We start from the raw sequence: 27,643 nt of genomic DNA on the forward strand, positions 1-27,643 counted from the left end.
CAGACTCTCATCCAGCCTCTGCAGCTAACTCATTGAGTAACTCTGGTCACCTCTCTGGGCCTCAGTCTTTTCAGATATGAAAGAGGAATCAGAACCAGACGAAGCCAAGGCTCCCTCCAGCTCTGTGATTCTAGGACCAGCCCAAGTCACAACGGGAGAAGGGCCCCAGGTGTTGGGAGGGAAGGAGGATACTGGGCTAGTAAGGGCAGGAGTCCACCTGCACAGGAGACGGCCCAAACCTTTGGGTGAGGTTGTCCTCCTCCTGGCGAGCAGACCCTGCTGGAATCCGCGCACAGTGAAGTCTTCGATTTGCTGTTTTCATCCTGGCGAGGTACCCCTTTCATCCCAGGGGCTGGCTCTTACCAAGATGAGTGGAGTCTGTAAGGAGGAGGCTGGGAAGCCAGGAATTTAGCTCCAGGCAAATAAGTCTGCAGGGGGTCTCCGATGGTCCGGGGAAACTAGAAGAAAATGACTGTGTGTGACCCCCTCCCACGCCCCTCCTCCTGACACCCACGGGCCACAGGCAGTGGCCGGAGTGATTGATGGGGATGAGGAAAGGGCGCCCTGCGAAGCGGCTTCAGCCAGACTGTTTCTGGTCTTCAGCTTTTCTAGAAGAGAGAGTGGGTGGGAACGACCCAAGTAAAGTCCCAGAGACTCTTAACGCTGACGCACAGGAAAGCCTCAAGTGGGAGGAGAAATGCAAATCCCCTACTGACGATGGTGTCAGCGGCTGGGTTCTGGGGAACTTGAAGGGCGATTCCGACTTTGGACTTGAGCACCGCCTGGGATCCGGGCTGAGAGAGCCAGGTAAGGAGGCAGACCACACCTTGGCGTTGCTTCTCCGGAGCAGCGCAGGCCAGGAAATGCTTCTGCAGGACGCTGCGGAGCCTTAGCTGTTCCCTTGCTGTTTTGACAGTTACTTCACGTTAACCTAGCTGAGGATGGGTAGTTTTAAAGAGAAGCGATCGACTCCACGATTCAAAGGTGCGCCGTGGCGGGTCTCTCGGCGAGACTCGGGCGCTCTGCCCCCGAGAATGTGAACGGTGGGTGGGACCGTTGTGGCTGCTGCGGAGGTGTGTCCTTGCGAAGGGCGGAGTGGGCGCCCCCTTCACTTTCTTAGCCGACTTCTCTCAACTGTAATGTCTGACATTAGATTGCGTGCCTCGGTTTCGGCAGAGAGCCCCGCAGCTGAGGTAGCTAGTGATTGAGGCTTTGAGGAGAGCAGTGATATTTTAGGGCAGGTCGCCTCCTTTGCATGCTGCGGCTCACCTCAGAACCAAAGCGGCACCATTAGCTGCCAGGCGGTGGGACAAAATGCCCGTTTATAGGGATCTTCTAGGACCAGGCATTCAAAGAGACTAGGCAGGCACTCAGTTTTCAAAAGAAATGCTCCATAGTTTTCTTGGGATGGGAGAATTAGCCCGTAGACAGTGAAAGACGTTTTTGGAATCCTTTAAAGGCATTTCTAGAAGCTGCAACAGAAAAGAATGTCCTAAGACTGTGAACCTATCTTTTCCCTTTTCAGCCTTGAGTTCAGCTCTCTGGAGGATGGACTCAGGTCCTAGGAGTGATCTCTCTAACTTCAGGATGGGTTCAGTCCAGTTAATTGTTAGTTAGAAAACAGATTTTCGTCCAAATCATACCAAGGGTTTAACAATAGTAGCAATTACAATTATAATGCTATTTTCAGCACCTGTTCTCTTGTCATTAACTAGAATAAATTGATAGAGCAGGGCAATGGCAATAGTAACATGGGAACAAATGTTCCAATTTTGGGTGGAATATGGTTACACCCAGCGTCTAGAAAGACGACCATGTCTGGTGTCAGGAGACCTCAGGTTGATCCTGAGGAGCTGTGCATCTTGGGCAAGAGTCGTTTCGCCTATGTGTCCCTCAGATTTTTTACATTTTAAAGCTGGGGTAATACTATCCACCTGTGCTATTCATAGCATCAGGAGTGCCACTCATTCTTCTCTTAATGAGCACTTATTGAGCACTTACAACACACCCAGGATTTTATGTGTAAGTATAAAGTGATAGGAAAGTGAAATATTTTTTCCAGTTGCTTTCTTTAAGCAAAACATTGGCAATAATCTTTTTCTAATACATTTAGATCAGGGAAAAGGTGCCCCCAAATGGTTCCATTTGAAACCTGAGGAATATGTATATGAAATATATGAAATTTATTATCATGATGTTCTGTAGGCAAAAGTAAATCTTAACTTACCTACAAGATAGGTTGAAATACTATCGTGATTGATCACATAAAAGTTTTTTCGGTTTTATCTAGAATTACTGACAAAACAATAAAAAATTTGACTTTGAAAAAAGTAAAATACGGTAATTTCAAGGAGATGTCATATTAATTTCCCTGAGTTAAGAAATATGTCTAAAGCTTCTAAACTGGACAGAGTAGGGTTATGTTGGGGAAACACATACTTTCGTTTTATGACAGGCTGCTAACTATGTATCAAGTGTGGTTTCTTCTTAAGTATCTTGAGGGTTTAACTACTGTCTGATGCACATCAGAGACTAATTAAAAGTAGACTTTAAAAGCTTTGCCTAGCCATAGCGGATCATTACAGAGAGAAAGAAAAATATTTATTTGTCCAGAGGTATTTTGAACTGAAAAATTTAGAGCCCACCAAAGTGTATACACGAAACTCTTCATAAAGATAAGTCTGAATTAAATTAGAAGTCTTGGAACATAAGGCTGACTCCAGAAGCCAGAAAAATCTGAAATAAAGAAAAAAGGACTAGGCAGTTTTATATAAAAGAAGCTTTTATTGGGTGTTCCTCACACATAAAGCCTTAAGAGGCTCTTAGGACGTATAGCTGAGTATGTTATTTGCCTTCAAGTTGCTCAAAGCCTAATACTGTAGAGGCAGCAAGAGATAGGGAAGGAGCTTGTTGAGAATCCAAATCTGTGTACACAGGTGTGGGGTAGGGTGAGGGGTGTTGAGCGGGAGTGAAAGCTTTCTAGAGAAGGCAGAACCAGAGTTTCTGTTAGAACAAAGAAGGATGTGGCTTGGGGGCCGAGAAAGAATCCTGTTTCCTTCACTAGTGATGACGTAGGAAGAAACTCAGAATTACATTATCTTCGGATTGAAAACGTTTTAGCATTTCTGTTTTCTTTAATTGGGTGACTATAAGAGAATTTTTTTTTTACATCTTTATTGGAGTATAATTGCTTTACAATGGTGTGTTAGTTTCTGCTTTATAACAAAGTGAATCAGCTATACATATACATATGTTCCCATATCTCTTCCCTCTTGCGTCTCCCTCCCTCCCACCCACCCTATCCCACCCCTCCAGGCGGTCACAAAGCACGGAGCTGATCTCCCTGTGCTATGTGGCTGCTTCCCACTAGCTATCTACCTTACGTTTGGTAGTGTATATGTGTCCATGCCTCTCCCTCGCTTTGTCACAGCTTACCCTTCCCCCTCCCCATATCCTCAAGTCCATTCTCTAGTAGGTCTGTGTTTTTATTCCTGTCTTACCCCTAGGTTCTTCATGACACTTTTTTTTCTTAAATTCCATATATATGTGTTAGCATACGGTATTTGTCTTTCTCTTTCTGACTTACTACTCTCTGTATGACAGACTCTAGGTCCATCCACCTCATTACAAATAGCTCAATTTCGTTTCTTTTTATGGCTGAGTAATATTCCATTGTACATATGTGCCACATCTTCTTTATCCATTCATCTGATGATGGACACTTAGGTTGTTTCCATCTCCAGGCTATTGTAAATAGAGCTGCAATGAACATTTTGGTACATGACTCTTTGAATTATGGTTTTCTCAGGGTATATGCCGAGTAGTGGGATTGCTGGGTCATATGGTAGTTCTATTTGTAGTTTTTTAAGGAACCTCCATACTGTTCTCCACAGTGACTGTATCAATTTACATTCCCACCAACAGTGCAAGAGTGTTCCCTTTTCTCCACACCCTCTCCAGCATTTATTGTTTCTAGATTTTTTGATGATGGCCATTCTGACTGGTGTGAGATGATATCTCATTGTAGTTTTGATTTGCATTTCTCTAATGATTAATGAAGTTGAGCATTCTTTCATGTGTTTGTTGGCAGTCTGTATATCTTCTTTGGAGAAATGTCTATTTAGGTCTTCTGCCCATTTTTGGATTGGGTTGTTTTTTTTGTTATTGAGCTGCATGAGCTGCTTGTAAATTTTGGGGATTAATGCTTTGTCAGTTGCTTCATTTGCAAATATTTTCTCCCATTCTGAGGGTTGTCTTTTGGTCTTATTTATGGTTTCCTTTGCTGTGCAAAAGCTTTGAAGTTTCATTAGGTCCCATTTATTTTTGTTTTTATTTCCATTTCTCTGGGAGGTGGGTCAGAAAGGATCTTGCTGTGATTTATGTCATAGAGTGTTCTGCCTATGTTTTCCTCTAAGAGTTTGATAGTTTCTGGCCTTACATTTAGGCCTTTAATCCATTTTGAGGTTATTTTTGTGTATGGTGTTAGGGAGTGATCTAATCTCATACTTTTACATGTACCTGTCCAGTTTTCCCAGCACCACTTATTGAAGAGGTGCTGTCCTTTCTCCACTGTACATTCCTGCCTCCTTTATCAAAGATAAGGTGACCATATGTGCGTGGATTTATCTCTGGGCTTTCTCTCCTGTTCCATTGATCTATCTTTCTGTTTTTGTGCCAGTACCATACTGTCTTGATTACTGTAGCTTTGTAGTATAGTCTGAAGTCAGGGAGCCAGATTCCTCCAGCTCCGTTTTTCATTCTCAAGATTGCTTTGGCTATTTGGGGTCTTTTTTGTTTCCATACAAATTGTGAAATTTTTTGTTCTAGTTCTGTGAAAAATACCAGTGGTAGTTTCATAGGGATTGCATTGAATCTGTAGATTGCTTTGGGTAGTAGAGTCATTTTCACAATGTTGATTCTTCCAATCCAAGAACATGGTATATCTCTCCATCTATTTGTATCATCTTTAATTTCTTTCATCACTGTCTTATAATTTTCTGCATACAGGTCTTTTGTCTCCTTAGGTAGGTTTATTCCTAGATATTTTATTCTTTTTATTGCAATGGTAAATGGGAGTGTTTTCTTGATTTCACTTTCAGATTTTTCATCATTAGTGTATAGGAATGCCAGAGATTTCTGTGTATTAATTTTGTATCCTGCTACTTTACCAAATTCATTGATTAGCTCTAGTAGTTTTCTGGTAGCATCTTTAGGATTCTCTGTGTATATTATCATATCATCTGCAAACAGTGACAGCTTTACTTCTTCTTTTCCGATTTGGATTCCCTTTATTTCCTTTTCTTCTCTGATTGCTGTGGCTAAAACTTCCAAAACTATGTTGAATAAGAGTGGTGAGAGTGGGCAACCTTGTCTTGTTCCTGATCTTAGAGGAAATGCTTTCAGTTTTTCACCATTGAGGATGATGTTGGCTGTGTGTTTGTCATATATGGCCTTTATTATGTTGAGGAAAGTTCCCTCTATGCCTACTTTCTGCAGGGTTTTCATCATAAATTGGTGTTGAATTTTGTCAAAAGCTTTCTCTGCATCTATTGAGATGATCATATGGTTTTTCTCCTTCAATTTGTTAATATGGTTTATCACATTGATTGTTTTGCGTATATTGAAGAATCCTTGCATTCCTGGAATAAACCCCACTTGATCATGGTGTATGATCCTTTTAATGTGCTGTTGGATTCTGTTTGCTAGTATTTTGTTGAGGATTTTTGCATCTATGTTCATCAGTGATATTGGCCTGTAGTTTTCTTTCTTTGTGACATCCTTGTCTGGTTTTGGTATCAAGGTGATGGTGGCCTCGTTGAATGAGTTTGGGAGTGTTCCTCCCTCTGCTATATTTTGGAAGAGTTTGAGAAGGATAGGTGTTAGCTCTTCTCTAAATGTTTGACAGAATTCGCCTGTGAAGCCATCTGGTCCTGGGCTTTTGTTTATTGAAGATTTTTAATCACAGTTTCATTTTCAGTGCTTGTGATTGGTCTGTTCATATTTTCTATTTCTTCCTGATTCAGTCTTGGAACATTGTGCATTTCTAAGAATTTGTCCATTTCTTCCAGGTTGTCCATTTTATTGGTATAGAATTCCTTGTAGTAATCTCTCATGATCTTTTGTATTTCTGCAGTGTCAGTTGTTACTTCTCCTTTTTCATTTCTAATTCTATTGAGTTGAGTCTTCTCCCTTTTTTTCTTGATGAGTCTGGTTAATGGTTTATCAATTTTGTTTATCTTCTCAAAGAACCAGCTTTTAGTTTTATTGATCTTTGCTATCGTTTCTTTCATTTCTTTTTCATTTATTTCTGATTTGATTTTTATGATTTCTTTCCTTCTGCTAACTTTGGGGTTTTTTTGTTCTTCTTTCTCTAATTGCTTTAGGTGCAAGGTTAGGTTGTTTATTCGAGATGTTTCCTGTTTCTTAAGGTAGGATTGTATTGCTATAAACTTCCTTCTTAGAACTGCTTTTGCTGCATCCCATAGATTTTGGGTCGTTGTGTCTCCACTGTCATTTGTTTCTAGGTATTTTTTTATTTCCTCTTTGATTTCTTCAGTGATCACTTCGTTATTAAGTAGTGTATTGTTTAGCCTCCATGTATTTGTATTTTTTACAGATCTTTTCCTGTAATTGATATCTAGTCTCATAGCGTTGTGGTCAGAAAAGATACTTGAAACAATTTCAATTTTCTTAAATTTACCAGGGCTTGACTTGTGACCCAAGATATGATCTATCCTGGAGAATGTTCCATGAGCACTTGAGAAAAACGTGTACTCTGTTGTTTTTGGATGGAATGTCCTATAAATATCAATTAAGTCCATCTTGTTTAATGTATCATTTAAAGCTTGTGTTTCCTTATTTATTTTCATTTTGGATGATCTGTCCATTGGTGAAAGTGGAGTGTTAAAGTCCCCTACTATGAATGTGTTACTGTCGATTTCCCCTTTTATGGCTGTTAGTATTTGCCTTATGTATTGAGGTGCTCCTATGTTGGGTGCATAAATATTTACAATTGTTATATCTTCTTCTTGGATCGATCCCTTGATCATTATGTAGTGTCCTTCCTTGTCTCTTATAACATTCTTTATTTTAAAGTTTATTTTGTCTGACATGAGAATTGCTACTCCAGCTTTCTTTTGGTTTCCATTTGCATGAAATATCTTTTTCCATCCCCTTACTTTCAGTCTGTATGTGTCTCTAGGTCTGAAGTGGGTCTCTTGTAGACAGCAAATATATGGGTCTTGTTTTTGTATCCATTCAGCCAATCTGTGTCTTTTGGTGGGAGCATTTAGTCCATTTACATTTAAGGTAAGTATCGATATGTATGTTCCTATTCCCATTTTCTTAATTGTTTTGGGTTTGTTATTGTAGGTCTTTTCCTTATCTTGTATTTCTTGCCTAGAGAAGTCCATTTAGCAGTTGTTGTAAAGCTGGTTTGGTGGTGCTGAACTCTCTCAGCTTTTGCTTGTCTGTAAAGGTTTTAATTTCTCCATCAAATCTGAATGAGATCCTTGCTGGACAGAGTAATCTTGGTTGCAGGTTTTTCTCCTTCATCACTTTAAATATGTCCTGCCAGTCCCTTCTGTCTTGCAGAGTTTCTGCTGAAAGATCAGCTGTTAACCTTATGGGGATTCCCTTGTGTGTTATTTGTTGTTGTTCCCTTGCTGCTTTTAATATGTTTTCTTTGTATTTAATTTTTGACAGTTTGAGTAATATGTGTTTTGGCGTATTTCTCCTTGGATTTATCCTGTATGGGACTCTCTGTGCTTCCTGGACTTGAATAACTACTTCCTTTCCCATATTAGGGAAGTTTTCAACTATAATCTCTTCAAATATTTTCACAGTCCCTTTCTTTTTCTCTTCTTCTTCTGGAACCCCTATAATTCGAATGTTGGTGCGTTTAATGTTGTCCCAGAAGTCTCTGAGACTGTCCTCAGTTCTTTTCATTCTTTTTTCTTTATTCTGTTCTGCAGTAGTTATTTCCACTATTTTATCTTCCAGGTCACTTATCCGTTCTTCTGCCTCAGTTATTCTGCTATTGATCCCATCTAGAGTATTTTTAATTTCATTTATTGTGTTGTTCATCGTTGTTTGTTTCATCTTTAGTTCTTCTAGGTCCTTGTTAAATGTTTCTTGCATTTTGTCTATTCTATTTCCAAGATTGTGGATCATTTTTACTATCATTATTCTGAATTCTTTTTCAGGTAGACTGCCTATTTCCTCTTCATTTGTTAGATCTGGTGTGTTTTTATCTTGCTCCTTCATCTGCTGTATGTTTTTCTGTCTTCTCATTTTGCTTATCTTACTGTGTTTGGGGTCCCCTTTTTGCAGGCTGCAGGTTCGTAGTTCCTGTTGTTTTTGGTGTCTGTCCCCAGTGGCTAAGGTTGGTTCAGTGGGTTGTGTAGTCGTTCTGGTGGATGAGGCTGGATCTTGTCTTTCTGGTGGGCAGGTCCACGTCTGGTGGTGTGTTTTGGCGTGTCTGTGGACTTATTATGATTTTAGGCAGCCTCTCTGCTAATGGGTGGGGTTGTGTTCCTGTCTTGCTAGTTGTTTGGCATAGGATGTACAGCACTGTAGCTTGCTGGTCCTTGAGTGAAGCTGGGTGCTGGTGTTGAGATGGAGATCTCTGGGAGATTTTCACCATTTGATATTATGTGGAGCTGGGAGGTCTCTTGTGGACCAGTGTCCTGAAGTTGGCTCTCCCACCTCAGAGGCACAGCACTGACTCCTGACTGCAGCACCAAGAGCCGCTCATCCACATGGCTCAGAATAAAAGGGAGAAAAAGTAGAAAGAAAGAATTAGTAGAAGTAGAAAGAAAGAAGGGAGGGAGGGAGGGAGGAACAAAGAAAGGAAGGAGGGAAGGAAGGAAAAAAAGAAAGAAGATAAAGTAAAATAAAATAAAGTAAGATAAAATATAATAAAGTTATTAAAATAAAAAAATAACTATTAAGAAAAAAAATGGACGGATAGAGCCTAGGACAAATGGTGGAAGCAAAGCTATACAGACAAAATCTCACACAGATGCATACACATACACACTCACAAAAAGAGGAAAAGGGGAAAAAATCATAGATCTTGCTCTCAAAGTCCACCTCCTCAATTTGGGATGATTCATTGTCTATTCATGTATTCCACAGACATCAAGTTGATTGTGGAGCGTTAATCCGCTGCTTCTGAGGCTGCTGGGGGAGATTTCCCTTTCTCTTCTTTGTTCTCACAGCTCCCAGGGGCTCAGCTTTGGATTTGGCCCCGCCTCTGCGTGTAGGTCGCTGGAGGGCGTCTGTTCTTCGCTCAGACAGGACAGGGTTAAAGAAGCCGCTGATTCGGGGGCTCTGGCTCACTCAGGCCCGGGTGGGGGAGGGAGGGGCATGGAGTGCGGGGCGAGCCTGCGGCGGCAGAGGCCGGTGTAACGTTGCACCAGCCTGAGGCGCGCTGTGCGTTCTCCCGGGGGAGTTGTCCCTGGATCCCGGGACCCTGGCAGTGGCAGGCTGCACAGGCTCCCCGGAAGGGGGGTGTGGATAGTAACCTGTGCTCACACACAGGCTTCTTGGTGGCGGCAGCAGCAGCCTTAGCGTCTCATGCCCGTCTCTGGGGTCCGCGCTTTTAGCCGCAGCTCGCGCCCGTCTCTGGAGCTCCTTTAAGCAGCGCTCTTAATCCCCTCTCCTCGCGCACCAGGAAACAAAGAGGCAAGAAAAAGTCTCTTGCCTCTTCGGCGGGTCCAGACTTTTCCCCGGACTCCCTCCCGGCCAGCCGTGGCGCACTAACCCCCTGCAGGCTGTGTTCACGCCGCCAACCCCAATCCTCTCCCTGTGCTCCGACCGAAGCCCGAGCCTCAGCTCGCAGCCCCGCCCGCCCCGGTGGGGGAACAGACAAGCCTCTCGGGCTGGTGAGTGCCGGTCGGCCCTGATCCTCTGTGCGGGAATCTCTCCGCTTTGCCCCCCGCACCCCTGTTGCTGTGCTCTCTTCCGCGGCTCCGAAGCTTTTCCCGTGTGCCACCCGCAGTCTCTGCCCGTGAAGGGGCTTCCTAGTGTGTGGAAACATTTCCTCCTTCACAGCTCCCTCCCACTGGTGCAGGTCCCGTCCCTATTCTTTTGTCTCTCTTTTTTCTTTTTTCTTTTGCCCTACCCAGGTACGTGGGGGTTTTCTTGCCTTTTGGGAAGTCTGAGGTCTTCTGCCAGTGTTCAGTAGATGTTCTGTAGGAGTTGTTCCACGTGTAGATGTATTTCTGGTGTATCTGTGGGGAGGAAGGTGTCCTCCGCGTCTTACTCTTCCGCCATTTTCCCGGAAGCCCCCCTCTTGAATAACTAGGCTTTAAAATGCTTAGGCCCTGGATTCTACCTCACCCAGTTTCTGACTAAAACTGAAGTGGATTTAGCCCCTACTTGGCTTCTGAATAACTAGGCTTTACAATGCTTAGGCCCTGGATTCTACCTCAGCAAGTTTCTGCCTAAAATTCTATAAGAGAAATTTTTTTCTCCGGTTACTTGATGGACAACATTGTCTTTGTCTGAAATCCAAGAAAAAAAGAAAACATGTACCATAGTTATTAATTAACATTATTTTTAAACTCTAATTTTCCCTCTTCTTTGTAGTATGACTCAGTGGAATCAAGTCCAACAGTTAGAAATAAAATTTTTGGAGCAAGTTGATCAATTCTATGATGACAACTTTCCTATGGAAATTCGGCATCTGTTGGCCCAGTGGATTGAAAATCAAGACTGGTAGGATCAAACATTATTGTATTTTCCCTAGAGGTTGATGCACAAATGCTTTATGCTCTATCCACGTGGATTTATTCTATGGTCCACTTTTGATTCAGTTGATACATTCTTATCAGGTAAAGAACTTTCCTTGAGGATTTGGAAAGCTTCCTTAACGGAGGAGAATAATTGTCCTTTCTGGTTTCATCCACTGTAGATGAAAAAATGGTTCTAGTGCTTTGTTTTTTAATAAGCTAAACTCCAACGATTTCTAAGTATTAAAAAGACAAGAAGTAAATCTCTTGTTTATATCAATTCTCTATCATAGACTCAATATAAATATTTTTCTTAACATGTTTTACAAACGTTTTTTAAAGCTCTATTCACCTTGTACAATTAAAAACATATTTTGCTTTAAATAGTTGTCTTAAAATTTTTCTTTTGATAAAGTATACATAACATAAAATTTACCATTTTAACCATTTGTTAGGTATGCAGTTTAGTGGCATTAAGTATATTCACACTGTTGTGCATCCATCTCCAGAACTTTTTCATCTTCCCAAACTGAAACTGTGTACTTATTAAATAATAATTCCTCATTCTCTCCACCCCGGCCCCTGGCAACCATTATTCTGTTTTCTGTCTCTGAATTCAACTAGTCCAGGTACTTCATACAAGTGTAATCACACAATATGCGTTATTTTGTGACTGACATTTTACTTAGCACATTCTTTCAAGGTTCATTCATATGAGCAGCATGTATCAGAATTTCCTTCCTTTTTAAGACTGAATCATATTCTATTGTATGTATCTACTACATTTTATTTATTCATCCATCCTTCAGTGAACATCTGAGTTGTTTCCACCTTTCAGCTATTGTGAATAAAGCTGATATAAATGTTGATGTCAAGTATCTACTCAAGTCCCTGCTTTCAATTCTTTTAAGTATCTACCCAGAAGTGAAATTGTATATAATTTTTTGTTTTTAATTTGAGGAATCTCCATACTGTCTTATACAGTAGCTGTACCATTTTCCATTGCCACCAGCAATATATAAGGGTTCCAGTTTTACATCCTCACCAAAACTTATTTTGTGTTTTCAATAATAGCCATCCTAATAGGTGTGAAGTGGTATCTTATGGTTTGATTTGCATTTCCCTAATGATTAGTGATGTTGAATATACTTTCATGTGTACAATTTAATTTTTAAAAACCAGTAAATGCTTATCACTGCGGGGTATATTTATCACTTTAAAATGATTATGGTTAAAAAAAACAGTAGACATTTTACTAAGTTGTTTCCTGCTGTGTAATAGCACTTTTGTTTTTTAGGGAGGCAGCATCTAACAATGAAACCATGGCAACAATTCTTCTTCAAAACTTGTTAATACAACTGGATGAACAGTTAGGCCGCGTTTCCAAAGAGAAAAATCTGCTTTTAATACACAACCTAAAAAGAATTAGGAAAGTCCTTCAGGTGAGAATTCATTCTACTTTTTAAAAATATTTGGATTTATAAGTCCTAAATTTAGCAAAAACAAAAATGTAGCCTCATCTTAGTTCCAAACCAGATTTAAGAGGGAAAAAGCTGAATTCTCTTACTATTTTAAATTTTGTGCTCAATTTTATTTCATTACCCAATGTTTGTTTTGCACCAACTTTTGAATCTAAAATATAGTACAAGTGGGAGGGTATGTGATTTACATGTGACTGCTTACTAGTTATGATCAAATTGAGAATGTGGAACAGGGATTTGAAAGATGCTAGGTTCATGGCTATCTCTCCATCCTCCCTTGCCTTTGTCTCTTATGTAACAATTTAGAGTTGGTATTGTTCTCATTCATAGGTGGAGGCATTATGATTGTATGTATCCTTCCAGATTTGGCTCAAACTTCACCTCCTTCAAAAGCATTCTGTGGTGCCCTGTAGCTTTCTATTCCAAAAGTTCACCCAGGCAAAGCCCATCTCTCTGTGTTCCCATAACACCTCCAACACATCTGTACCATAGCATTTAGTATATTCTACATTAGTGTTATTTCTATGTTTTTCTTCTCCCTCAAATTGTGGGTTACTTGAGGCAAGGACGTTATATTCAGCTTTGAATTCCCAGTGCCCACCACACAGCTGGATATATAGTAGGTGTGTAATATTCATTGATTAAAGGGATGAATGAATGAATGAAGTGAAACAGAGATCTAAAGAATTAAGGGCAGTCTAATAATGACCTAAACCCAGAGATGCTTATGAAACAAACTCTGAACATGGACAGCTCTAATATTTACTGAGTGCCTATACAACGTATTAGAGAACATGAAATATACATATGTCGTTTCTCAGTGAGGCTTCTTTAGAATCTCAAACTTACAATTAATGCATTTTTACAAAAATTTTCCTAGACTATAATAGAAATGTGCTTGATGTTACTAACACTTGTGAGAGGGACATAGGTATTAATTTTTTATTGTTGTTTGGATTGTTGTTTTTAATTGTTGCTATTGTTTTATTGTTGTTTGGATTGGATTTTTTTCATTGTTGTTTTACTGTTACCTTTGCCCTTGTAATCCCCTACAAATTTGCAAGACACTTGGCTGGGGGTAGGAAATGAACTTGTTGCCAACAAAACAGGATTTTTCACAGTGTAAAGCAAACTATCTATTCCAGAGGTAAGACATTTAACCTTGGCTTCGTTAGTTAGTGCTCTAATCAATAAACCTAAAACAGGGGTTTGGCATACTGCTACCCGCAAGTCAAATGTGGTCGCTGCCTGTTCTTGTACGGTCCACGACTGAGAATGGCTTTTAATTAAGTGGTTGAAAAAGAATAAAAGTAAAATAAATAAGTGGCATGAAAATTATAGGAAATTCAAATTTCTGTATTTTAGTGGAATGCAGCTTGCTTAGTCAGTTACGTATTGGCTCTGGCTGCTTTTGCACTGCAGTGGCACCGTTGAGTAGTTGTGACAGAGACTGTATGGCTCCAAAGCCTAAAATAAAAATGTGTATATGTGTATTGTGTGTGTGTGTGTGTGTGTGCGCGCGTGCACGTGTATGTCTGTATTAAGCATATTTATCTGGCCATTTATAGGAAAGGTTGCTGACCCTTGGTCTTTGCTAGAGGGACATGGGTGGGTAAAATAGGTGATGCATGGTCTTTGGAAATTCTGATTCTCAAAATGTGGCCTTGGGCAAGTCACTTAATTTTTCTAAATTCCTATATCTTTTCTTGTAAATGAGGATGATTATTATCTACCTTTTGGGATTGTAAGAAAGACTGAAGCTTTTATTTTGGCAAAAAAAAAATAGGCTTTCAAAAAACAGACGTTTTTGTTGATAGGGAAAGTAGCAGCATCTTCTCTGTAAATCAAGGGTAAGTGTCCAGCCCATCATTTTTCTGAGTGGAGATAAGATTGTGAGGGAGCCTAAGAACCGGAGGTAATTCCCAGTCACATTTCAGCTCAAGCACAAATGTCTCTGCTTAGGTCATGGGCCTTCCAGCATCTTGTCTCTGTCGACCTTTTCCAATAAACTGCCCCAAGCTCCTCAACATTCCTGCCCCAGAAAAATAGATCTACTCCTTGTTCCTGAGCCCAATCAGCTCACTCTTGAATGACTCTGGGCCTTTGTCCATGACAGTCTCATGGCCAGGAATGCTCTGCCATCTCTCTTCCTCCAGTCCAGCTCCCATTCATCCCTAGAGGAGCTGTGGAGGTCCCAGAGCAGTAAGGGAGCCTTCACCGGTGCTTTACCCCTTATTCTCATTCCTCACGGAGCATGGGCTGCAAGATAAGCAGTATCTCATCTGTGCTGGATGTGTCTAAGCAGGTCACAAGCTCTTTGAAGTTAAAAGTCTGAGTTCCTTTGTTCTGTGACCTTCCTCTTCCCTCCAGTACTCAGCATGGTTCTACTACGAACTAGAGACTCCCAAAACAGTTTGATTGGTTAGGATATTTTGTATTTATTTTTATTTATTTATTTTTGGCTGTGCTGTGAGGCTTGTGGGATCTTAGTTCCCCGACCAGGAATTGAACCCGTGCCCCCTGCAGTGGAAGCTCAGAGTCCTAACCACTGGACCGCCAGGGAATTCCCTGGTTAGGATATTTTGAATGGACAAAAACATTTGTTCTTTCCTTTGATTTATAAACTATACTTATTGGGTATTTATATTAATTCAGAACATTGCCAATTATGTTAAGACAAGTCTTTTTGATAAAACAAGATCCCCCTCCCCTCAAAAGAAAAAAAAAAAACACCTCCTGCTGAAAGAATAGTGACACTGTTCTTACCTGGTTTGAACATTTTCATCCTCTGGCATTTTAAATACAATCCATCCTAACTATTATAGCATAAAAGAGCAAACAGTATTGTATCAGGGGAGCTAAGCAGGTATAAGGTAAATTTATTTTAGCTCTTGACAGAGCAACTGGGATCTCCAGTTTCAATATTTTAATTTACTATTTATATCCCACCTACTTCTGATAAGAATTTGGAATGGCTTGTTATAAAAGACAAACAAAACCATTGAACCAAGAGTCAAGGCAATCTCCGAGGTGGAAGCAGTGAACGCTAATGTCCAGGTCGCCTTAGTCCCTCTAAGGGGAGGTAGCCTCAGGTGAAGGCCAGGAGCAAGGACTATGTTGGGTTAAATCCTGGCTCTGTGACTTCCTTGCTGTGTGGCTCAGGGCAAGATGTTTACACTCTCTCACCTCAGTTTCCTCAGCGGTGTGAGTGGAATCACAATGGTACCTACTCCACAGGGATGTTAGGAGCATTAAAAAAAATTGTAAAGCATGTGGTAAGGACTGTATTAGGGTTTGCTAAAAATAAATATCTGTCCCAGATATTTCAAGAATGCTTCACCCTGTTCTTAGGACTTTTTTAAAAAAAACAATAGACTTTATTTTTTTACAGCAGCTTTAGGTTTACAGAAAAATTGAGCAGAAAGTACAGAAAGCTCCCATATTCTCCCTCTCCACCTGCCTCTCCCAAGTTTCCCATATTATTATCTGGCATTGGTTTTGTACATTTGTTTCAGCTGATGAACCTATTGTGGTACATTATTATTAACTTAAAGTCCAAGATTGCATTAGGGTTTACTCTTTGTGTTGTACAAGTCTATAGGTTTTGACAATGCGTTATGTCATGTATCCACCATTTCAGTTTCACTGCCCTAAAAATTTCCTCTGCTCCACCAATTCATTTGTCCATCCCTCCCCCACTCCCTAACTCCTGGCAACCACTAATCTTTTTACTCTATAGTTTTAGCTTTTCCAGAATGTCATATAGTTGAAATCATACAGTATGTAAACTTTTCAGATTGGCTTTCCTCACTTAGAAATATGCTTTTAAGTTTCCTCCGTGTCTTTTTGTAGCGTGATAGCTCTTTTTATCGCTGAATGATATTCCTTTTTATGGCAGTAGTACAGTTTGTTTATCCATGTTGGGGATTTATAAACAAAGCTGATATTAACACTTATGTGTAGGTTTTTGTGTGCGTATGAGTTTTCAATATATTTGGGTAAATACCTTGGAGCTTGATTGCTGGATCTTTGTTCTTGGACTTTCTAGTGAAAATCTCTTTTCCTTATTCGTCTTCCTGTCTGTGTCTTAGTCTGTTCTGGATGCTATAACAAAAGTACATTTGATTGGGTGGATTTTGAATAAAAGACATTTATTTTTCACAGTTCTGGATAGGAAGCCCAAGGTCAAAGTGCTGGCACATTCAATGTCTGATTCAGCTTTCTGGTTCATAGATGGCTGTCTTTTCCCTGTAACCTCACAGGGAAGCTCTCTAGGTTCTCTTTTAAAAGAACACTAATCCCATTCAAGAGGGCTCTGCCCTTATGACCTAATCACTTATAAGAGGCTCCACCTCCTAATACCATCACATCAGGGGTTAGAATTTCAACATATGAATTGGGGAGACACAAATATTCAGCCTCTAACAACCCTTCTCTCTCTTTCTCCCGCAGAATGACTAAAAAAATTTAAATGGTGCATATTCATAACTTTAAAAATTGAAGCAATACAAAAATATGCAAAGAAAATATGAAATAATCCAAAATCTACTCCCCAGATATAACCATATTAATATTTCATGAACATCATTCCTAACATACATATATAAATATATGTATATATATATATATATATATATATATATACACATATATATATGCAGGTAGTAAGGCAGGCTGCTATTGACATTTTATACTCAGTTGCTATCAGTATCTTTGTAGCCTCCTGTGCCCCCACCCCCATCTCCACTCTGCTCTCTCCCCACCTGCAGTAACCACTCATCTAAATTTTAAGTTATAGAACCAAAAAAAATTTTAAACTATAAAACAGAACTGTGAGTAGGAGCTGACCTGGTGGCTGTCATATATTCTTAGATTCTAGAAATACAGGCCCCAAGCATCATAAATAAAAAGAAACTGCAGGACACCAGAGAGGAAGAAAAGGTCCTAAAAGTAGCAAGGGAATCCAAATCTATTACCTACGTAAAAATGAGAGATAAACTGAAAGCCAAATTTAAAACAGTATTAAGTGAGAGACGAGTGGAATAAACTCTTCACCGAGCTGGAATACGATATCCATCAACTTAGACTTCTATACCCAGCTCAATTATTATACAAAATTAAAAGTTCACTACAAAGATACGCTCACACAAGGAGCTACGAAAGGGAATCAGACACAGATGTTAAGCGCACATGCTAAAATTTCAAAAGTATCACTACAAAAAGTGAAAATAGAGTGCATGAAAGATTGAAAGCACCCAATAAGGTATCAGAAAATAATATCCATTATGTGGACAAAACTTAGCAATTCTAAGACAAACTGTAGTTTTTTCAAGGATGTATCTGAAACATGAAATAACAAAGTGATGAGATCAAAGAGGTGAGCTGGGCTGTCTCGTATAGAAGCCTGTGGGCCTTGGTCAGGAATCTGAGTCTTAAACTGAGTGTGATGAGAAACCATTGAGAGGTTTGAGCAGAGGTGTGACATGAACTGATTTCTGTTTTTTAAGCTTACTCTGACATATGAATTGTAGTTAGACAAGGAACAATCAGGGAGATCTGTTAGAAAATTCCATTGATTTTTTTAAAGCAACATCCTGAAGTCAGTCTTTTTCTATCACTGTGGGTTTATCAACTCTCCTAAGCCTCTAGAAGTTTTTGCTTTGTGTATTTGTTACTATGTTGTAAGGAGCATAAGTACAAGATAATATTGGTGAATGCAACTTTTAAAAAATCAATGTAAAATATCCTTTTTGACCCATTTATTAAGTGTGCATTTTACTGTGTGGCTTTCTTTTTGTTACCATTTGCTAATAGGCACATAAGTCCATCTCTTCATTTTCATACCTTGTCTGTCACTTTATACTGAGTCTTTTATAAATATCACATAACCAATCTCATTATCTAGTCAACAAATATTTAATAAGTTCTTATGTTATCAGTCACATCTGAAGCACTAGGAATACAATTGGAGGAAATCATGAAGCTTACAGCCTAAAAAATTCACACCTCCTGCATTTTTGTTTTTAACTGATGGGAACTTCTATGGCTATCCCTCACAAATTACTGTTAGGAAAGTAAGGGGAAACAGGCAACAGCAAACTTGTCTGAAAGTAGAAAAAACTCCATCTATTAGAAGGCTGAGTTCAGGGTTTTGGTGTTAAGTCTGTGGTTAGTAATCCCACCACCTACAGAGCATTTTTCACCCACCAGGGTAATGAGTCTATTAGTGAGAGTTTTAGACTCTGTGTGTGAGGGGGAGTGGGCAAGGGCAACCCACACCTAGCATGTTCTATTCTCTGTACCCCCATGGCCTCTTTCTCAGAGTTGCTTGGATTTGCCTGAACAAAAATACATGTTGGAGTTGAAAGCTCCTCAGAAGTTGGGCAAACAGTGGTTCCTTCCTGTCCTGTCTGTAAAAATCCTATTGTTGGTTCTGAGTATCAGGTGATATGAGATTTTTGTGTGTGTGTGGTATGCGGGCCTCTCACTGTTGTGGCCTCTCCCGTTGCGGAGCACAGGCTCCGGACGCGCAGGCTCAGCGGCCATGGCTCACGGGCCCAGCCGCTCCGCGGCATGTGGGATCTTCCTGGACCAGGGCACGGACCCGTGTCCCCTGCATCGGCAGGCAGACTCTCAACCACTGCGCCACCAGGAAGGCCCATGATATGAGATTTTTTACATGACAAAGTGAAGAATAGGAGACACTATTTTGCGATATGGGGGAGAAAAAATTGCTTTAACTGTTGAGCAGCTCTGAATCTGCCAGATTGTATCCTCTAATTCATGCTGCTTTCTCAGTTCACTCCTCTTCCTTCCTCTCTGTGCACCACATGCAAGAGACGCCACCTCAACCTCCAACCTGAACAGAGCCTGGTGTGGCCACTCGGTGTTAACTCTGAAAGAGCTGAATGGAGGGTTCAATCTTTCAGGTCATTTTCTGCACATGGGTGGCAGCCAGTGTGTCATTTTCAGGCCACAGTTATTTCCCCAAGTCCTCAGCACACACCCCCAAAATCTGTTTTCCTCTGAGAAAATTACCTGATGCCAGTATCACAATGCTCATATTTCAAAGGCTAAGAGACCTGCATGTCATGCCATCTAAGATGAAATGTGAGTTACCTGTCAAGATTTTGTTTGCTGTATAACCTGGGACAGCCAACAGAAGGTAGATGGTGTGCATCACAATCCTTGTCCTGTGCACATCGCACTAAACTAGAAGTCCAGAGTGATCAACTCAAGATCCCACCCACCTGAAACTTTTTTCATGGATCATTTTGTGCATATTCACCCAAGCCTTCATCTTAACCAAACCTAGATTGCACTCCCTCCTTATTAAGTTTTTTCTCACAGTTTATTACTTGTCTATAACAATTTGTCCTTTCCTTCTTTGTGAAATAATTACTTTGTCTATAGTGCACATGTTTTTAAATTCCAAATGATAGTTCGGATTTCTTAAAGTAGGGCTCATATAATTTGCTTAGTAGGTATACTAAGTACCTACTTCACAGACATTTGTTGATCAAATATTGGTTTCATCATATGGATTTTTTTTTTCTTTCTTTCTTTCTTTTTTTTGCGGTACGCAGGCCTCTCACTGTTGTGGCCTCTCCCGTTGCGGAGCGCAGGCTCCGGGCGCGCAGGCTCAGCAGCCATGGCTCACGGGCCCAGCTGCTCGGTGGCATGTGGGATCTTTCCAGACCGGGGCACGAACCCTGCCGGGAGAGGCCACCAACCAACCATGGAATGGCATTCCATGCCATTAAATATTCTTTTTCAGCATCATTTATATTCACCTACTAATTGGATATTTATTACTTTTTCCTGTTTTTTACCAATATAAACAAGTGAAGAACACATACCTATTGTCAAAATTTCATTAATATTTATGATTATTCTGTTAGAATGGTGGGTTTTAACTCTATGCATCAAAATTGCTTATAGAGTTGTTGTTTTTAATATACCCACTATTGACATGAGTGTAAACTGATATTAATGAGAATAACACTAGTTACTGTACTAAATAAACTATCAGACAATAGGATTTTATTTATCATGCACATAACAGTTTAATATTGGTTACTCTGTAGGTAAAGTGGGTGGCTTTCCTTTTCATTGCAATTCAGGGATCCAAGTTTCTTCCACAGTGTGGCTTGGCTATTGCAAAGGGATGTCTTTGGAGATAGACAGGAGCTAGAGAAAGAGCATGAAGTCACAGCCACATCTAAGATTCCTTGGCCTAGTAATGACACACTATGTATGCATCCCATTAGCAAGAACTAGTTACAAGCCTTCCACACCATGCAAGGAATGCTAGGCAGTGTAATCTCTGAATGGGCTGCTGCTTTCCACCTCAAAGGACTTACTGCATCCTATCAGAGAGGAAGCAGGAATTTGAGGGGACAGGTAGGTATGTCTGCCACATTTAGTAAAACCATTTTGGAAAGCAGTTTGTCAATATCAAAGTTTAGTGCAACTCATGAATTCCATTTCTGGATATTTATCCTACGGAAATTCTCACACAGGTAAAAAGAAGGATATCCATACAACGATGGTTTTTGTTTTGTTATTTATGATAACAAAATGTGAAAATGATCTCAGATGTCCATCTTTAAATTATCTCAATGGTTAAATAAATTGAATTATTTACATCCATAAACAGCTATTAAAATATTAGATCTGAATATACTGAAATAGAATAATAACTATAATATATGTTATAGAGTGAAAAAATGCAGAACAACATGTTCTCTGTGATTACCCACAGGGAGCGAGGGGAGGAAGTGGAGGATGGGGAAGGATTTTAACTTTTTAAACTTTTTTAACTTTTAACTTTTTAAACTTTTTTTAACTTTTTTAAAACTTTTTTAACTTTCAGCAATATTAACTTTTTTATTACCTGAAATTAAAAAAAAAAGCCCAAATGACAACAGTATTTTCAAAACCCAGGTTCCCAGACCTTGCCCCAAATCTACAGAATCAGAATCTCCAGGGAGTGGGGCCCAGAAATGTGTAGTTCATAAAAGCTTCACAAGGGATTCTGATAAATTGCCAAGGTGGAAACCACAGCCTTAGGATAAATTTCTAAAAGTGGAATTACTATGTCAAAGGGTATGAAAAATGTCAAGGCTCTTGATAAGAATTGCCAAATTGTCCTTTAGTAACGTACCAATTCACATTACCACCAGCAGTGTGTAAAAGCTCATTCCACCATCAACACTGAGCGGTGCAAAGTGTTTTCATCTTTGCCAGTTTGAATAATGAAAAATGGTACCTCTGATTGATTTCGACAGAAGCGCTCGTTTGTTGCATCTGGTTCTCTTTCGGAGACATTCTGTCCCATCTGTCTTCCTCTTAAATTTTGTAGAGAGATTCATCACCCTAAGTTAGCATTTCGTTATAAAAATCCCTTGGGGAACTTGTTAAAAATATAGATTTCTAGCCCCTGCTTCCAATTCTGATCGAACAGGTTGAAGATGTGGTTTGGGACTATGAAGAGGAGGGGTAGGATTCAGAGAGTTTACAAAGGAGAGATCCATCCCAGGCAGAAGCAACAGAAGAAGAAATGAGCAGTGGTGGATTTAGTTTATGGGTATTTCATATCCCTAGAATAGATGCTTTGCTCATGATTTGCCAGGCCCTCTGCCCAGGACCCAACTCCCCTTTCCTCCCAGCATTCATTCACCAGCCCAAGACCTATCTCCATGTCATTAAAATCCGCATTGATTTCTCCCTCCTCTGCACTCCCCCAGCCCTTAGTGTCTGAACAACTCATCCTGACACTTAATCTACATGCTGCAATTACTTTAGATAGATGAGAATCGACTTACAGTAATAAAGATATAGTCTAATGAAAGTTGTAGAAGTATTACTTCAGGACAAGAAGAAATGCCCCAGGATAGCCTGGAAAATAATCCTGCAATAAATTACTTTTGTGTTGACACTAAATTAGAAGCAATGGCATCTCTATAGAAGATGAAAATTGAAGTCAGGCAGCCTTAAAGAATTGGAAACGAGTGCTTCTCTGTCAAAACAAAATAGAGGTCACTTTTTACAATATCTTGCAAACTGGCAAAGATTAAAAACCCTTGATACCACTCGGGACTGGGCGGTATTGTGGACTGAGTAACCCAGGTGATTCTTATGATCAGACAAGTTTGGGAAAGAGTGCCTCTCAGTCAGTATTCTCAACATTGCCTGCTTATTAGGATCATCGGAAACACATTTAAAAATTAGCCATGCTCAGCTCCATCCCAGAGATTCTGTTTCAATTGGGATTTTTTAAAGCTCCTCAGTTGATTATAATGTGGAGCCAAGATTGAGATACCTTGCCCAAGGCAATGCAAAAAAAAAAAAATCATGTGTAGATAGCACATATAATGTATCTTATTATTTTTTGCCACTTTAAATGGAGGGGATAAATGAGTTGCTTTTCTAGTGGAAATGATGGATTCCCAGGGATTTATTTAGTATCTCCCTCAAATCCATTGTCACTTGTGAGAAGTTTGAGTAAGTTTACTTTTATTCATTCATTCATTCATCCAACAAGTATATGCATTGAGGAAGTTGTCTGTCAGGAGCATTGCTGATGTTGGGGGTATTGACTTCATGGTGTGTATAATCTACCAGAGCAGATGGAAATTTAAGTAATTGCAAGTAATTACATTGGAGCTGAATCTGTGGGTAGGCTTTAGTGATGTTCTGCTTTAGCCAAGAAAGTTAACCGTTATGGACCATTCCCAAAATATGCCACCTTTGTCTTAATTGAATGCATTGTGTTTTAAAAAAAAAGCTTTTCTAATTCTTTTAGGTTATTTCTTCTAATTTTTTGTAAATCTACAGTTATTTTATTAGAAGATAATTTTCTATGGTACTCAGGGTTATTTCTTTCTAAACTGAAATAACATTTCTCAACTTTTAACATTTCTCAACTTTCATTAGGCTATTTTTTTTTATTATGACTAAACTGATTCTTCTTTATCTAAACTTTATATTGCAAAGTAAATTGTATACCAACAAGACCAGCTGACCAGGGCATGAGTCCAGGTTGGAGTGTAGTGGCCAGTAGGATCCTTTGGGAAGGGGGTTACCAGATGGTAGGTCTAAAAGCATTGCATTATCAAACTGTTTCCCTCTTGTCGACATCAGTGGACAAAGGGTACATGTGATGTTTGTCTCATGTTGGGAACTGGAAACAATGGAAGGAGCCATCAAGATTTCCATCTGTCAGTCATGACCTTTACCCAAAGTATTTCATGTTATAAGCAGAGCACATTCCAAGTAAATGCAGTTTTTCTGACAATTCAACATCATTCAAAGTTTTCCTCATGATCATAAGGTTCATTTGAACCATAGGTTCCATGACCATAGGTTCATTAATCCCATTTGACTAATCCCTTACTCCTGCAAGAATTAAGCACTACTATATAATAGACACAATCTTATCTGGCCTTTTCACGTAGCCCTGCTTGAAAACAACAAAGGACCTAATATGTAGAATCAGAGTACATTTTTGGACCCCCAAGAATTGATATATATTGATTACTATAGTCCTGGTATAAAGTACGTAAGATGATACCTAATTTATTAAGGAATTCTTCACTGTGCATTGGTAGGGAGTCATTATTTCCAAGGACCAGGCTGGACCCCCAAATACTTAAATGTAGCCCAAGATCCTCGTTGGAAACATGGAGCTGTAAGCTATTGCAATTTTGCTACAGCGGGGGCATCATTCTGTCCAATTGTGTGCAGATGAATAAGGACCCTAATGAGACACAATAAAAATGCTGCATAGGTTTTTGGGGAGTCTGATAAAGTAGCATTAAGCACAAGACCAATGCAGATGTTTTCAAAACAGTAGAGCTTTCAAGGTCTTGAAGTATGGTTGACAGGCTATGACCTGCACAGATGTGCTAGGCTGGGGGAAAAGAGAGGACCCCTGTTATGAAGCTGTGTGTCCTGCCTAGGTTGCTTTATTGCAAGTCACATTGAGTTGTCCTAGGGCCCAACAGCTGCTTTGGTTTTCTTTGGTTTTTTTTTTTTAACTTTTTTTTTTTGGCCTCGCCACATGGCTTGCGGGATATTAGTCCCCCAACCAGGGATCCAACCCAGGCCCACAGTAGCGAAGTGCCGAGTCCTAATGCTTTTCTTTCCTTTAATTTCCTATCTGCCTATGAGCCCTGACCCTTCCTCAGCCGAGACACATCCAGTTTCTTGTCCTCTTGGGTTGGCATTGTTTATGAACCTGACAGCGTGAGGCAAGACATGACCACCAGCTAGCAGGGAGAGCCCAGTGTATGCACAACTACTTCAGGAGCAGTTGAGGCGTATTACTGAGGTCAGGACTTACCAGCCCATCCAATTTCAGGCCTGTATATGCTTAACTAAGAAATTATGGAGCTGGGAGAATGGAGTTGCTCTTTTTGCTTCAGTGAGGCTGTGTGAGTGAGAAGGCTGTGTTCAAATACTTCTAAAAAAATGATACAAATGAACTTATTTACAAAACAGAAACAGACTCAGGTTTAGAGAATGAATTTACAGTTACGGGTGGGGGGGAGGGGTGGGGGGAGGGATAGATTGAGAGTTTGGAATTGACATGTACACACTGCTATATTTAAAATAAAATGCCTTTCCATTAAAAAAAAAAGAATTCTTATAAACACAAGGTGAAAGTACATAAGTAAAAGGAAGACCCCTCCTTGTGCTTAGTTTGGACCAAAGCTTAGAGTTCAAACTAGCCTTTGAAAAACATACCCTTTCCATCATCCTGCTTGACTTCATGAAGATAAACTAAAGGACACAATACAGATTAAATCCAACTCCTCCTTAAGAGTACAGATCAAAACACACTTTCTCACTGGATTGATCTCTAACCCCAAAGAAGTATTATTTTCTTCTCTGGGCTTTGAACAGTAACTTTGTTCACACCATTGATAAAGCAGACATGTCATGGCTGTTTACATATCTGTGTTTTCTATCAGATTGTGAGTTTTTGAGGGCAAACGGCCAGGAATCACTTTGGCAAATGGGCTTTTAGTGAACTGGTTTTTGACGAATTGACCTGGTGGTAGAATTATATTTTGTTCAACTTTCCCCATCACTTAGCACAATCTCTGGCACATAGCAGATGTTCCATAAGTGTTGGTGGAATTGAAAAACAGATAACATTTGTTTTTCTGTTTATAAAAGTAATGCACTTCCATGCTTGTCAAAAAAAAATGTGGAATATAGAGGGAAATATCAACAAATTTAACTTTTGAGCACACAAACTAGTTTTGAGAACCAAAAATTAATAGTAGCAATCAATGATAACAACACAGAAACCAAGAAATATGAAACGTTGCCATTGAAAGCGGGACTATATCTTCCCCTGACCCAACAAAACACTGGTTGGCTGCTAAACTGAACTGGAAGCAGACCTCTGTCCTCTTCCACTTTCATATTTGCTGTCTCCCCCTCAAAGGAATCCTCTAATCTCTCTACCCCTTAAGGGGCACGATCAACAGCACTGACCTTATGGCAGGTGAGATATTTTGGTAGGAGAGCCCCAGTGCTTTGATTGCGTTGAAGGTGACGTCACATGTTATAAGTTGTGTCATGATGGTGTTCTCACTAGAAATGACTTCATATTTCTAATAAATGCTCAGCTGAAAAATACACAGAGGATGGAAAACACAAATTATGCAACTGAGAACTGTGACTTCCTGTTGCACTTTGTGGAGGAGGTGAGAATAGAACAGTAAGAGAGAAACTATTCTTAAATGCTTCTTTTTTGACATATTGTTTCTTCTTTTGCTTTTCCCACTATCTATACTATACAGAGAGAACACTACATTATCTGTTTATTACACTATATGTATAAGCATCCTAGAAAAATAACATTTTAGATATGGAAAGGACCTTAGAAATAATGAACATCTATGCAACAAATAACCAGCAAAACGGTTTTTTTGTTGTTGTTGTCGTTTTGGTTTATTTTTAGAGAAAGGAACATTGTCTTGATATGTGGTCTCATTATCATGACTTTGATAAGACTTCAGGCTATAAATCTTTTTTAAGTTTTATGTCTTGTTCAGCTTTAAAAACACTATTAGCAGCTTAGCATTGCATACAGCAACACTTAAGCCTTGAGGTTTTTCATTAATTTCATCGATAATTATTCCCCTGTCTCTATGACAATTCAGTTGCTTAAACTAAGTCTAAAAAGCTACCTACGTTGTAAAACAGTTGTGGCCCAGACTAAATTCTAACAGCAGCTTCCTGTATATCACACTTTGCTCAGACCACAGCTTTCTTAAGAAACAGTGTATTTTAAACATCGGATTTGATCAACCATAAACTCTAGGGGAGCCTCCTGTCTGTGGTAGTTTTGAGCAGAAGAGAGAGAGGCAAAAAATACATATGAAAACATTTTCTTTATATAAATCACTTTCCCTATTTTAAAAACCTATAACGTTCATACAACATTCTCTGCTGCTCTTGGGGAGAACTTCGTCTGTGAAAAAGCTGCTTTTAAAAAAATTTAAAATTTCCACAGATTTTCATTATACTGCTTTCTGTAATTATTTTTCCTTGATACTATTTCCCTGGTCCTTTTGCTGAAACTAGCACTTGAAGCACTCTCTAAATTTTACCTTTAACCTATTTAATCCCTCTTTCAAGTGACAAAAGGTGGTGAAAGTTGGCCCTGGTGGCACCTAGTTGCCTTCCTACATCTCCCTGAGAGGCCAAAAGTTTCCTAGAGTTTCTTAAACCACTTCAGCCTTGTTCAAGTTTGGCTACCTTGTGTGAGTTTCTGAGCATTATTTACATCAAACTTTTTAATTATATCATTTCAACACTTTCCCTTCTCTTAAATTAATAAATTTTGAATAAGAGTTTGTCTCCCACATCTCAAGCCCTGTACCATGCACCTGCCATAGCTCTCAAGGTTAAAGGAACGACTACAATATAGGCACTAAGAGTGAAGGTCAGATTCAAAGAAGGGGAATATGGAGGAGGTGATGCTTCTTTGGTGTGGTTTTCTCAGCACCCAGATCAGTGCCTGGCAGTAATTGTTGTTCAATACAAATTTGTGGAATAAACAAATGAATGAATGAATAAATGGCATCAGTAATGTCTGCAAGCACTGGCAGAATCTTTATAATCAGAGGTGTGAGCAGGGGTCACAGATGGACAAAACTCTGTATGCAAAGGCACAGAGGTAGGAAAGCAATGTGAGGAGACATAGGAACCTGGACCAGGCAATTTGTGGGCACCCTTGGCCCATGCACTTGTCATGGGAAGATGGATAAGAGCAATGGAGAACTGTGGGGATGCCCTTCACGTGATGGAGCACAGTGAACTGGCATGGGGTGCAGGGCAGAAAATCCTTTTCCTTAATATTGGGTTGGCCAAAAAGTTCATTCGGGATTTTCTGCAACATCTTAT

General features: G+C 39.7%; 1 protein-coding gene across 2 annotated transcripts in view; it reads left to right on the plus strand.

Moving 5' to 3' along the window:
• Positions 1 to 740: 740 nt before the first annotated feature.
• The window catches only part of STAT4 (signal transducer and activator of transcription 4), a 91,694-nt gene continuing 64,791 nt past the window's right edge, over positions 741 to 27,643 (plus strand). For both annotated transcript variants that reach the window (XM_029225126.1, XM_029225125.1), the window contains exons 1-3: positions 741 to 807; positions 10,594 to 10,722; positions 12,034 to 12,178. In XM_029225126.1, the coding sequence (XP_029080959.1) occupies positions 10,595 to 10,722; positions 12,034 to 12,178 (273 nt within the window). In that variant the 5' untranslated portion in view covers positions 741 to 807; position 10,594. The remainder of the gene's footprint in view (positions 808 to 10,593; positions 10,723 to 12,033; positions 12,179 to 27,643) is intronic.

This window comes from Monodon monoceros, unplaced genomic scaffold, assembly GCF_005190385.1.
Source record: "Monodon monoceros isolate NGI ecotype Baffin Bay Population unplaced genomic scaffold, NGI_Narwhal_1 Super_Scaffold_16, whole genome shotgun sequence".
Lineage (NCBI taxonomy): Eukaryota > Metazoa > Chordata > Mammalia > Artiodactyla > Monodontidae > Monodon > Monodon monoceros.